General features: G+C 31.5%; 1 protein-coding gene across 4 annotated transcripts in view; it reads left to right on the top strand.

Annotated features, from left to right (window-relative positions):
- The window catches only part of LOC118184286 (ATP-binding cassette sub-family C member 5-like), a 181,276-nt gene that overhangs the window by 147,993 nt on the left and 20,471 nt on the right, over window positions 1-12,812 (top strand). For all 4 annotated transcript variants that reach the window (XM_085815584.1, XM_085815583.1, XM_035353937.2 and 1 more), the window contains 2 exons: window positions 1,868-2,027; window positions 7,219-7,297. In XM_085815584.1, the coding sequence (XP_085671710.1) occupies window positions 1,868-2,027; window positions 7,219-7,297 (239 nt within the window). The remainder of the gene's footprint in view (window positions 1-1,867; window positions 2,028-7,218; window positions 7,298-12,812) is intronic.

Genomic DNA, 12,812 nt, shown 5'->3' with positions numbered 1-12,812 from the left:
GAATGCTAAGTCAGAATTTTGCAGATGATCTCCCACCTGTAAAATGCCATCATCATCTAGAAAAGGAGAAAGTGAGCTTAAGACACTTTTTAGGACTTAAAGATGAATTATTTTTAGACTATTTATATCATTATGGAAGTGCACAAGCTGGATTCACTTAATGATCAACTTCATTGCACCTTGCCTTTCATTAAATAAAGGTACTACTGCAGGATTTTTTAATCTATTATCTTCAGAACCAAAGACCCATTCTTTGCACCTAGAAATAAATCTTAAGCAAAACGGAATTACATTAGCTATTTTAGATAAAGAAGAAGGGTTCTGAAATAAATTATCCAGAATGTCATTAGTCGAATAAGCTGTTGTACAAAAAATTGATTTTGTCCATCATTCTTAGTGCTAGACAGCTCAAAGTGGCCATTTTATCAGCAATGAGACCAGCACAGATGCAACTGTACTGGTCTCATAGCTGATAGAACATTGCAGCGGCCACTTTGAGCTGTCTAGCACTAAGAATGATGGCCCATGCCACCAAAGGGATACATTCGGTAGGAGTTTATGATCAATCGCTCTAGTAGGAAGATCAGCAGGGCTATGTGTCTATGAAATATAGCACTGCTGTTGATAGGGAACAGCGGCTGTTATTTCTGAATTCCTGTTTGCCCAAAAAAGGTTCCATTTTCAAGATCATTTATATGTTTGGAAATTTGCTCACATACGTTGGAATTTTTGTTTTTTATTATTGTCAAAAAATATTGAATGGAGTTATTTTCTTTTCAGAGGATTGCCATTCAAAAATTCAGAAATTTTTTCGGTCATTTGAGAGTTTGTTTAACTTTTTCTTTTTCCTCACATTGGTCACTTACATCTTTTAAAACACTCATTGCAAACTTAATTAGCACTTAAATCAGTACAAAATCAGTATTGCCCTGTCTCCTAACTAATTGAGATCATTTCTATTAAAAAAGAAAAGTAAAAATAACCAGTTGCTTATCATTCAGCCTCCTTTCACTCCATTGTCCAAACTGAAGAGTCCAGTAGGGAAAATTAATGCATAATTCAAAATTTGTACTACTTTACCAATTATGTGATGTTTTACTGTGCTTGTTGTTATGCAAGGTTATTTTTTCCAATCATAATTTGTGATGAGCAAAAATGTTACTTTGCTAAGCTCTGAATTTGTTATTGACATTTCAGTTTTCAATAAAAAATAACACATATTATTAGATATTGTTTTCTGGGAGTAACATGGAAAATTCACTGTATGAAGTCTCATATTGTAGTAATTAAATTATTTTAGAGTGTACTTTTTATAGACAAGTTTTGCTATACACAGCCATGCAAATAACTTCAATTAAGATAGAAGGAATAGAAAAAAGAAATTACGTCACAAGTTTTAAAGTTTCCTGTAAATATGCATTTATGCATCTCCGTCTTTAGCTTTCAATTAAATAAAGAAAATATGAAGCTTAAAGCGATTTGATTATGTGTAGTGAAAAAAAAAAAAAAAAAATAATGTCTAAGCCAAAACTTTTTGTCTTGCTAGGAAATGAAGTCATATTTATTAAAGTGCATGTGAATTAGTATTCCACTCTTCAAAGAAAATTAATTAATCAATGGCTAAGAGGATAAGGCTGTTGAATGCTGTTAGTTCAACTCAGACCAAAATTTCATAAACCGTCTGACTGCATTGGTTTTCCTTAAATATAATGCAAGCCAATTTCTGTCAAAAGTGCTGTACAAAAGCATTTCCTTTCTTTGAGCAGATGATTGACATGTGCACTGATTTAATCAAATTAACCTAACCAGAATTATAAATTTGCTGTGATTATTATGCTTGTTGATTAATAATATGTGTTCAATCTAGGGAAATCTTCATTAGGAGCTGCCTTATTTAGAGTAGTAGAATTAACATCAGGTAGCATTGTTATTGATGGAATCAATATTGATGAATTAGGATTGGAGGATTTACGTTCAAGAATGTCTGCCATACCTCAGGATCCAATTCTGTTTCAAGGAACTGTTAGGTAATATTGCTTTCATTTAAAAACTATTTATCTGTCATATAAATGACATTTACTGCATTTGTTAGTAGAAGTTGTTAATTTTTATTGATGCACTTCCTTCAAAACTTGCATATTTTTAAAAGTGAATTAAATTTGAATCCAAAGTTGATAAAATTCTTCAGCAACAAGAGTTTAATTTAAACATGTAATAGCTTTTGTAATTTTGTTTAAACTTGAACAGTAAAAGATAATAGTTGAGTCTTTGATATTGATAACAAATAATCTACATATATTATTAAAGCTGTGTAGAAATGCAACTCATGAATATGCTCCTCAGACAAAAAACTTCTCTAGTAAATGAGAATTACTATTTATCTCTTTGTTAGCATAAATGACAGCAGCATTTTTCTTGACATAAATGCTGCAAATATGTGGATATTGTTTATTATTCTTTCTAGCATCAAACTAGTCCTTTTAAATATTTGGGGTCTTTGACTGTTATTGACTTGTTTTTCTAGGTGGTTTTATAAATTTCATTAAATTCAGGGATGTTGCTGGCCAGAGAGAGTAAGTTTAATTGGAGCTGTTTGGATTGTTCATGAAACCTGTAAGTGACAGTTGTCACTGAGAAAAATAGGTTTGTTCTCACTTAAATTATCAGCAGGATTCTGAAAGGGGGGAGAGAAGTACCTGTTCATCAAAAAATTTGGTGGTTCTAATGCATATTAAGTACAATTAGGGGGCCTAATTCAGAGCATATGAAATATTCTAGGAAATCAATGACCCAACTTTGCTATTTACCAAATTTTGCACTTAATCTTCATTTAAAGGCTTCATTTTTGTTTTGTTTTAATGTCAGTCAACAATTGTCAAGGCAGAAGCAGAACTCCTCAAATCAAATGACTTCTTTCCAATCTTCTGCAGTCCTAATCTTATGTAGTTTAGACCGGGGTTTCTTAAACGTTTTTCAGTCGCAACCCCTTTTTATCACTGAGATTTTTTTTCGCCACTCGCAGGACCCCATAATATTTACAAAAATTTTGTGGGGCCCTATAACTATTGCACAAATCCGACACATGCATGAGTGAAACTGTCCATTTTTTCACTTGTATTGTAATATACTATTGCACTTTTAGGTTATTAACTTTAATTTCTAATTTTAAGACAAAGAACAATGTGAAAATGTTAAATAAGTAACAGACAAAATGAGAGCGTCACAGGCAAAGCAAGGAAAATGAACGTTTATATTATAAAAAGAATGCATTGAAATGTTTTTTTTTTTTCTTTGTCTGTAATGTCTTATCTTTATCTATTTTCAGATACACAGTATAAAAATATTTGGTAATTGTAAAATTATTATAATAAGTTAAAGAAATATCAAAACTGTTAAAATTTTTGGCGACCCCCTGCTGTTTTATGTGTAGTCTTCCATGAAGGTGTAAATTCCTTTAACCAGATAGCTACTTGATGCTTTGCTGTAATCAAACAAACTAAACCAAACATTTAAGCTGCACTCCATGTGTTGTTTACTTATGAAAGATTATTCCATGAAATGAACTTCAAGAGCATTATTAAACTTAGAAGGTAAACTTATTGATGTACATGATGTACTATAAAAGTTAAATATAACAGAAAGATAGTTGCTCACAGAATCATGCACAATAGTTCCATTGCAGTTTGAGTTCTGGCACCCACAGTCACAATACTTGACATTTAATTCTCCTCCTAGAATTGTGGGGATGTTCGTGTTAATGAGTCCTTCCAGGAGAGCAACGCTTAATTTATTTCCTCTTAAATAGCTGAAAATTACAGGGTGTTACTTTTATGACTTTTATCTGACGCTCAAAATAAACTCAAAATAAAAATTTGAAAACTCGAAATAAAATAAATCATAAAAACAATCGTAGCTGAAAATAAGGGATTTTAAACTTTTATGACTTTTAACTTTGACTCAACTCAACACATGGTGCCGAACAGAACTAACTAAAAAATCACATTCATCATAAGTCATATCATATAGGGTTAGTACAAAATCATATCAAATATGGGTTAGTACAAAAGGGCACGTTGTGAAGCCCACTAGGGAAAAACTATAATCGAAATTCAATAAAAGCTCCATGTTCCTTAAAAAGCCTCCCAGCTCAAACAAATGGAGGAACTTGACTGACCACCAAAAATAAATAAATAAATACACAAGATAAATAAATGCAATAAAATTATAAGACAAACACATTTATTTTGTTGAATAATTCTAACATAAGTTAACTGGTTAAACTGATCTGTTCCCTACCATAATAATACTATGCAAAATATCACATAGTACCACACCAAATTACAGCTTACAATAACTAATAAACATTGGGATAAAAATAACACCTATCTCATTCTAAAATTAACATACTCATATTAATTTATAAGTTTACTATTTTTGATATTCAATAGCTCACTAATTAAGCTGCTAAACAAATCTTTAAACTTTCATTTGCAGGCTTTAAATTAACTGGTCATTATTCAAAATATTCTAATCACTTAGTAATTTACATATATAAAACAAATGTTTTTCTTCTAAGTAATTTGAAAAGATAGAGAGGTAGACAAATTTTAAAATCACTCACAGATTTTCCGGAATATATAACCTTGAGAGAAGTGTCCAATTTTTCTCAAGGAGGATGTCTATTTCCTTGAGCCAACACTTTGATTACAGTTAATAAGCTAACATTCATGCGTTGAATTCCATTCTGCACAAGAATTTCTGGAAAAGGGGTTAATTTCTTCTGTAAACTTAACCGCCCGATCAGAAAAAAATGCGTTCTTCAAGAACATATTTCTGTGTGAAATGTTTATGTGTCAGGAACCACAAGAGCCGGATAGTAATAACTCACATCGATCCAGAACTTACAAGTGTCAGGTATATTCACTAATAATCATGCGCTAAAGTAGTACTTAGGAACATTCTTTATCAGGAACGCCTTGGTAAGGACCAATCTGGAAAAATACTGGTCAGGAAAAAGTAGGGATATCCAGGACAAACACCTGATATTATGATCACCTCGAGAATGTCTAATTAAAGTTCTCGGGAAAATATAATGGAGAAGCAGTGAAGCTATATTTTGCATAGAGCACTTTGTCTCAACTCGAGCAAAATCCTCATCAGCTGAAATCCGAGAAAAATCCAAGTCCGCAGCCCGCTGGTACACGCCGCTCACCAATTTGTAGGAGTTTAACTTTAACAGTCTCCCATGCCTTCTTTCTTCATTATACAGTCAAAAGTCGTTAATCCGGACTCGTCGGAACTTTGGCGATTCCGGATTATCGATTTTTCTGGATTATAGATCATCAGTTTAAATCTGGTAAGATGGCATGCAGAAATTATAAAATTAAAAATATGAAATCGTAATTTATGAAATAAAGAACAATTATGATCTAAAGGGTATCAAAATTTGCAAAAAAAAGAAAGCTTAATATTTATTTGTTTACTTTATTAAACATTTCTTTCAATGTAAGTTGTTTAAGTTGCTTCGTTTTATGTGATAATACTTTCTCTTTAATTCTATAAACAGACATAATTTCTTGTTCAGTTACAAAGTTCCACTGTTCAAATCCTATAATTGCTGTGTCGAGAATACCGACTAATTAGTCAATCGAAATTTTTTTGTTTTCAATAACCTCTGTGTCACTTTCTTCACTATCGGAAGCAAATTATAATGATGAGGAATTTGATTTAAATCATATCAAAGACGGAGTACATCGAGATGAAATACTACATTTAGTAAGGAATTATAAGCCAAATAAAATAAAAACATCTGTTTTGAAGATAAGGATAGTGCTGACAGATCAACTTCCAATTCATTGCGCGTGGCATTTCCCCCTCACACACACACACAGCAGAGCAGTGTAAAATTGATAAACAAATTTCAGAACGGTTAGGTCATTTTTTGCAGCAATTCCACTTTTATTGAATGGACTTCGAAACATACTTTCGCTTTGTAGATCCTTTATATATTAGTAAATATATATCGGAAATTTTATTTGACATAATCGAAAGTTCAAGCTTACTTTTATAAAATTGCTCTAACAGTCTGCAAAAAATAATAAGCCGGATCCAATTCGAAGATTAAGGAACAATGCAATCTGCAACATTAACTGAATTAGATAATTTTACCTTAGCTTATACCATCCGTTATACATTAAACACGCATGTGCACACGCATATTCGCAGCCGTAAAAGTCTTACAATGCGACTCATGCGCAGAAAGTTTGTAGCTTTGAGGTCCGGATTATGGGTGTCCGAATTAACGACTTTTGACTGTACTTAATTCAAGACTTTTAAGAGTTAAAATTACATTGTACCAATTAGTGTTGATTGAGAAGAATACTATTTTATATGGAATGAAAAGTGTCAATTTTTAATTATGAGTAATAAACTGTACATAAAGCATTATTTTATCATAATCATTTAAGTTAAAACGCATTAGTAAATCATCTTGATTAGTTAAACACTAATTGTGTTCTTTCCTTTTTTCAAGTTCTGTTAATCAACTGAAAGAACTATAAATAGAAAGATAATTGTTTTAACTAATTCTGCTAAAACATTAGTTAAAATATAGAATCAATATTCACTAGTACTTTTGTAATAATAACTATATTTATTTGATTAAAAAGGCAAGTGAGGAATATATGAAAATAGTAATTATAGAATATAAAGATAGAATAAGATTAGAACTTCAGTTTCTTTTGGTCAATATTTTCTTGAGAATATGACATTGAAAATATGACATTTTTGTTTATCTTGGTTCATTGAGTACTTTCACTAACTCGATATTTTCGATACTTCAGAATATCATACCTTTTCTTCGTGTCATATGAAAACTTTCATTTAAGTGACGATTTTAATATAATTTCTTCCTTGTAACTCAATAGTTACTCAGTATTTGAAGTTCCTGAAATCTAGAAGCCCACCCAAAGTTTGGTTCCAGAAAAACGAACCCAGACTTAATGAGGTTGTTAACGAGCCCAGACATAATGAAGTTGTTATAATTTTTCTTATGTGTAAGGAGATTATGAGCCAGTTCCTCTTTTAAAATGAAATATGTATTTGCATTGTCTTAAAATAGTTCTAATAAAATAAATTATATTTTTATAATTATTGTAAATGATTATGTACACTTCTGGTTGATATAGTATAATCTAGAAATACAAAAATCTATTTCAGGTACAACCTTGATCCTTTGAATGAATTTGAAGATGAAATATTGTGGAAAGTTCTTTCAGAAGTAGATATGAAATCAAAAGTTAATATCTTATAAAATTTATTTATTTTACATTTTGTTTGTATTTTACTCTATCCCATGTTGCATGTATAGCTTTTAATCACACTGAAAGCAAATATTCTTCATTTTATGAGGAAAACTGTAATTTGGCAAAATAGAATCACTGATGGCTGTGGTATAAGATCTTTTATTTATCTGATAAATAATAAAGTTTTATTTTTGAGCATAACAAAATGAGTCACTAAAGGTTCAGTGCAAATTGGAGAATAATGTTTTAGTAGTTTTTGTTAGCAAGAAGATTGTTGGATAAACTTTAATTTCTAGATTTTTTGTCAGGAAATTTCAGTTCACTAAATGATTAAAAATACCAGAAGGCAAAATATTTATAAATTTAGTATGATTGATGATAGTTGAAGATAGTTTCTTGTGATATGTACCACATTACTTTTATTTTAAACCAGAAGTAAAATTTTAAAATTTAAAAAAAAAATTGGAGGAATTAAAAAAAATAACTTTAAATTCAAGATAAGTTTTGATTTTACATCTTAAAAATTTAAATAAAATTGTGGCTTAAATTCAGTGCAGTATTATGCTAATAATGCAAGGGGTGAAGTTGTACCTAGTGCCTTCAGAATATGATTATCTTCCAAATTGTATCAACGCAAAGCAAACGAGGCAAAATGATATTTCTTTTAAAAGGCCATTTCAAAAACATCATCATTTTCTTAATAAATATTTTGCATGTAGTTTTGTTAGCCTTTGTACCATTAATGCAAAATGAGTTGGAAAAACACTATGCTGCTGCCTGAAATAATATAAAACATATGTATAATTTTGACTTTTCTTTCAAAATAATTGCCTTGAAAATCAGTATGCAGTTTCCAAAATACAAATAAGTATGCAGTTCTAGAAAGCATTATATTGGTATGTCTTTGGATTGCTTTTTCATAACTGCTTAAATAGCTGGAAAGTCTGCACAGTGCTATACTTTTGTCACTCATTTTATCTTGGAGAACAGGAAATAGTAACTCGGAGATTGGTTTTGGGACTCTGGAAAAAAGGGAAATGCAGTTATCTTATGGTGTAAGGGAAATATTGAAGTAACAAAGGCATATGCATGACCATTATCATGATTACAGCAAATACCATATTGTAAATATCATAATAATTACTGAATTGAACAGTATATAGCTTCATCCACTGATACAAGTTCCTTTACAGATAATCCATCTCCTTTCTAATCAAAAAAAAAAAAAAAAATTGAACATCATTTTTATGTGTGATAGCTGCATGCAGGCTTTCATGAATAGTAGTAACTGGCTGCCTTTCCATCTAGCACTTTATCTTGTTAATGGATCATAATACTGCGGGCAGTCTGTTCCATTCTTATTAGTAACTGTTTTTATAGAAATCAGAACCTTTATTTCATTTTGCAGCAAATCCAAATGCTTTTATGAATGACTCTTTTGTTGTAATATAAAGAATGTCATAATGGGTTGACTTACTCACCCATCTTTCAAAAATAATTGAGTGATCCAAATGTAAATAATTGTCAGTTTTTTTGCACTATACAAGCTGTCTATGAAAAGCCATTTCAATCAGCATTCTGAAGGTTTTGTGGCTCCTGGTTGTCATAGAAATAATATGCTCTTGTAAATTAGCATGCAAGGTAATGTTAAGTTCAGCTTCTTTTAACATGTGGTACATCTGTGCTGCTGTTTTATTCAGACAGAAAAAAAAATGATTTAAGACATTATCTACTGTTTCTAGGAACACACATATAAATTTTCTGATTTATTATTATATCAGTCCTGGAATTTTTGGTGCGGAGATTGTGTAGTTAATAAAGATAATGCAGTTTGCCTTTGCTCTCTGCTAGATTTTCTGTCTAATTTCTTGTGTATGAGTATCATTTTGAAAGTAATGTAAAAGTCAGCCTAACTTATTACCCAACATATTATAAACACTTTGTCGGGTGCGGTATGTTTCGGAACATGTTCACACACATTGAGCCTGAGAGGCACTTCTTGATTTACTAAACTTTTTTATGTATAAAAAGTTTTCTCTTACAAAAATCAATATGCATTATTATTAAACTTTCACAAGTTATAAAAATACTTAAGGTACGATAAAACAATTTTTATAGTCTTAAAAGGAAACTATTTATATTAAAACAATTTGCAAAATAACTTTCATATAGTTGTTGTACAAGACTAATTATAGATTTAAATTTAATTAAAATAGAACATAAGTATAATCTCTTGTTCATCTGATTCATTAGCAGATATCTGTCCTTCTGCTTCTCTCTTATAACATGGTAGACACGTGTAAACAGCATATGAGAGGCAAGTTGTTTTGTGACACTTTTTGCAGTCATATTAGCTTAATATTCTCTTATGAGTCTCCAAATAACATCTTTCACATGTTTGTCTTTTTATAAGTATCTGTGGCTCATCGTAATTGTGAGGTTGTTCTTGGTTGGCAGCATATCTCTTTAATTTTTGTTGTAAGTGTACTGGCAACCCAATAGGCTTCAGACTTCATTGAGCAAGTTGTCCAAACACAAGTTCATTAGCAGTTGTTTTATGAGCAACCTTCTTTTAAGAGCTGTGAACCCATTACCTACATGTATGATCTGAGAACTGATTGAAGCAATGTTTAACATTATAAAAAAGATTATCATGGACCACTGTTTTACATTCTGAGACACATCATATGATCCACACATTTTATCTACAGCATCTACCCCTAACTTGCTTTCATTGTAGAAACTGATTATTTCTGGTTTCTCTTTTTTGCAGTAGAAAGATCAATAGCTTGATTATCATGCAATTATGATACAAGAAGGACTTTTTTGTTTTTCCTTGGAATGTAGGACACCAAAATATTACCATCACAGCTGAAGCCAAAATTACTTCAGTGGTGTGGTCTGCCTTTGTCCTAAATAAAAGTCAGTATTTTTTCAATGTTGTCATCTTCGCTTCCCTCTTATTCTGTCTCTGATCTCTCTTCACATTCCTCTTCACCATCTCCTGAATCAATATAGTTTTCGACATCAAAATCTTCATCTTTGACATCATCGTAGTCTTCATCGGATGCCTCCAATAAACAGTGAATTTCTTCAAGGTCTTGAAGGTTTCTCAAATCAAATTTCTTTTGAAGGTTGAATCAAATAAATATTTATAATGTTGTTATGAAAATGTATTTGTCAGATTTTGTAATGAGCAGTATTTTAAGTTACTAAAACATTTTGCAATTCATGACGTGATCAGGCTCAATGTGCTTGAGAAGCAAGAGTCAGAAAACACACTTAGTTTTGTAGATAATCATAAAATATTTTATTATATGAAATTTCTGACCAAAAAATGTGATACAGTATTAACAAAATCACAGAAAACTTACTTGTCGTATTGCAACATAATTGGGTGTAATGAGCCTGTTAGATCGTTTCATCAGCAACTGGAAATGAAGAAATATATTTACCAACTGACCTTTACAACTGCCAGTGGCGCTAAAAGAGAGGGGAAACTAACTGAATGGAGAAAGAATGACAATGTTTGAAGGAGATAGTTAAAACAAAAGTGCTCGATTTGTGCCTAGTAGATCAAATGCACCCAATGGAGTGTTAAAGTGGCTGTATCCAATAGCTTCAACTTTATCAACAATAGTAGTATACATAGATGGATGAAGGAAGTATCTTAATGGAACACTATGGATGGTCCACTGTGTATACATAATAGCTATTTTCAACCATTTCAAAAAGGAAAACTAGCAGTAAAGATAAACCATACAGTAAGAAACCTTCAATATACCAAATGAGTTCGAGTACATGATCTTTGAGCTTTCTGAATAAGTGGGTTTTGATGACAATGCAACATGAAAGATGGTGAGTTAGGCTATAATGAAGTATGTACAAAGTGGATATTTAGATGATTAATAGCAGATATAATTGAGAAAAGGACATTCAATTGCACTGAGTATTGAATACTGTTCATAATTCATTTCTGAGGATGACAAGGGCTTCATTCTGTTTGATATTTGAGCATATCATACTGTTATCAGCATGTGATATATTTCACATGCTGGTCACAGTATGACATACATGTGATGTATTTCACATGGTGTTCACAGTATGATATGCATGTGATGTATTTCATATGCTGGTCACTGTGTGTTCCAAAAGTGTCAAGAACCATAAAAAAAAAAAAAAAGACCAAATAAGAATCTGAATTTGATATGTATTTATCATGGTAATGTATATACTTACCTGTTTTTGATGACAACTTTCATGATAGCAAATTGGGCTTTATCCATTCTGGATTTTGCGTCTTCAGACACTTACTTTTTCGGAAATATCGTGATTGTGTTATTTTATCTCATTTTATATGTGTATTCATTCACTCAATTTTATTCATATATTCTTCTTGCCATACTTTTGTATTCATCAGTTCATTGATTTTTAAGTATGTAGTTTTAACTAAATAGACTTGATATAACTTCTTCTAATATAATCATTTTTGGTTTTGTGCCAGTTATTATTCTAACCAACCAACCAACTCTTTGGTCTAATTGAGACAACGATTTGCTGACATAAATAAGGTGCTTGTAAAGCAATGATAAAACAGTGCTCACCTGAACTTTTCCAAAGAGAATTTGAGAGTTTGCTTTAAGGATGGCACAAGTGCCTTGCTAGTAATGGACATTGCGTTAAAATATGTGGCGTTCTGACAGATACTTCAACGTCTATTCATGAGATGGCGCCACGTGTAAAATCCAGTTCTTAATCGGAGCAGCAAAGCGACATCTTTACTCACTCAGACTTCTCGTCACACAACTGTACGCGAAGGTAGCATGAACTGTGTTCCGAGCTCTGTGTTGATCTCTGCAATGTAATTTAAATTGTAATTTAGTACTTAATATATTCTTTTGTTATAGGAGATTGTCTACTCTTATTTTCTTTAATTATATCATGCATTAAGCACACACGACCACCAAAAGTGGTGACCTTTTGACTGAGCACGCTACTGAGAATGAATTTTCAACGACCCTAAGCCACGTGCATCCAAGGCATTCTGAAGAACTGACTAAAAATAACAACGAATATGGACATTAAACGTATGCTACAACGTACCCTTTCAATTATTTCTAGAAGTATTGATATATATTGCTTGTGTTTTTTCAAAGTCGTGCTATCATCGCAAGGAGCTTCAGCAAATCATCAATGTGATCTGTTCCATTCCGCTGACTTCGCCAGTCGTGCAATAATTCTTCGATCATTCAACTTTTGTGACAAGTGTGATACAATAGTGATTTTCACTAAATGTGCTACATCAGTAATTTTTCTGCAACGTACTACGGCAAAATTCTTCCCTCAGTGTTCGAAAGTAGTGAATTTTTTTCCCATGTGCTACAGGAGTGATTTCCTTTTTTCCTTCGAAAGTGCCTTAGCAGTGTGAAGTGGTGATTTTGTGTGTGCGCAATACAAAATGAACGCATCATTTTTTCTCGAATAGGGGTTTCTTTTCAAATGCATTTC

The sequence above is a fragment of the Stegodyphus dumicola genome, chromosome 4 (genome assembly GCF_044657685.1).
Source record: "Stegodyphus dumicola isolate Sdum_Otavi_A_Nest chromosome 4, ASM4465768v1".
Classification (NCBI taxonomy): domain Eukaryota; kingdom Metazoa; phylum Arthropoda; class Arachnida; order Araneae; family Eresidae; genus Stegodyphus; species Stegodyphus dumicola.
The sequence above is the reverse complement of the archived record's forward strand: the minus strand, read 5'-3'. Positions and strand labels throughout refer to the sequence as shown.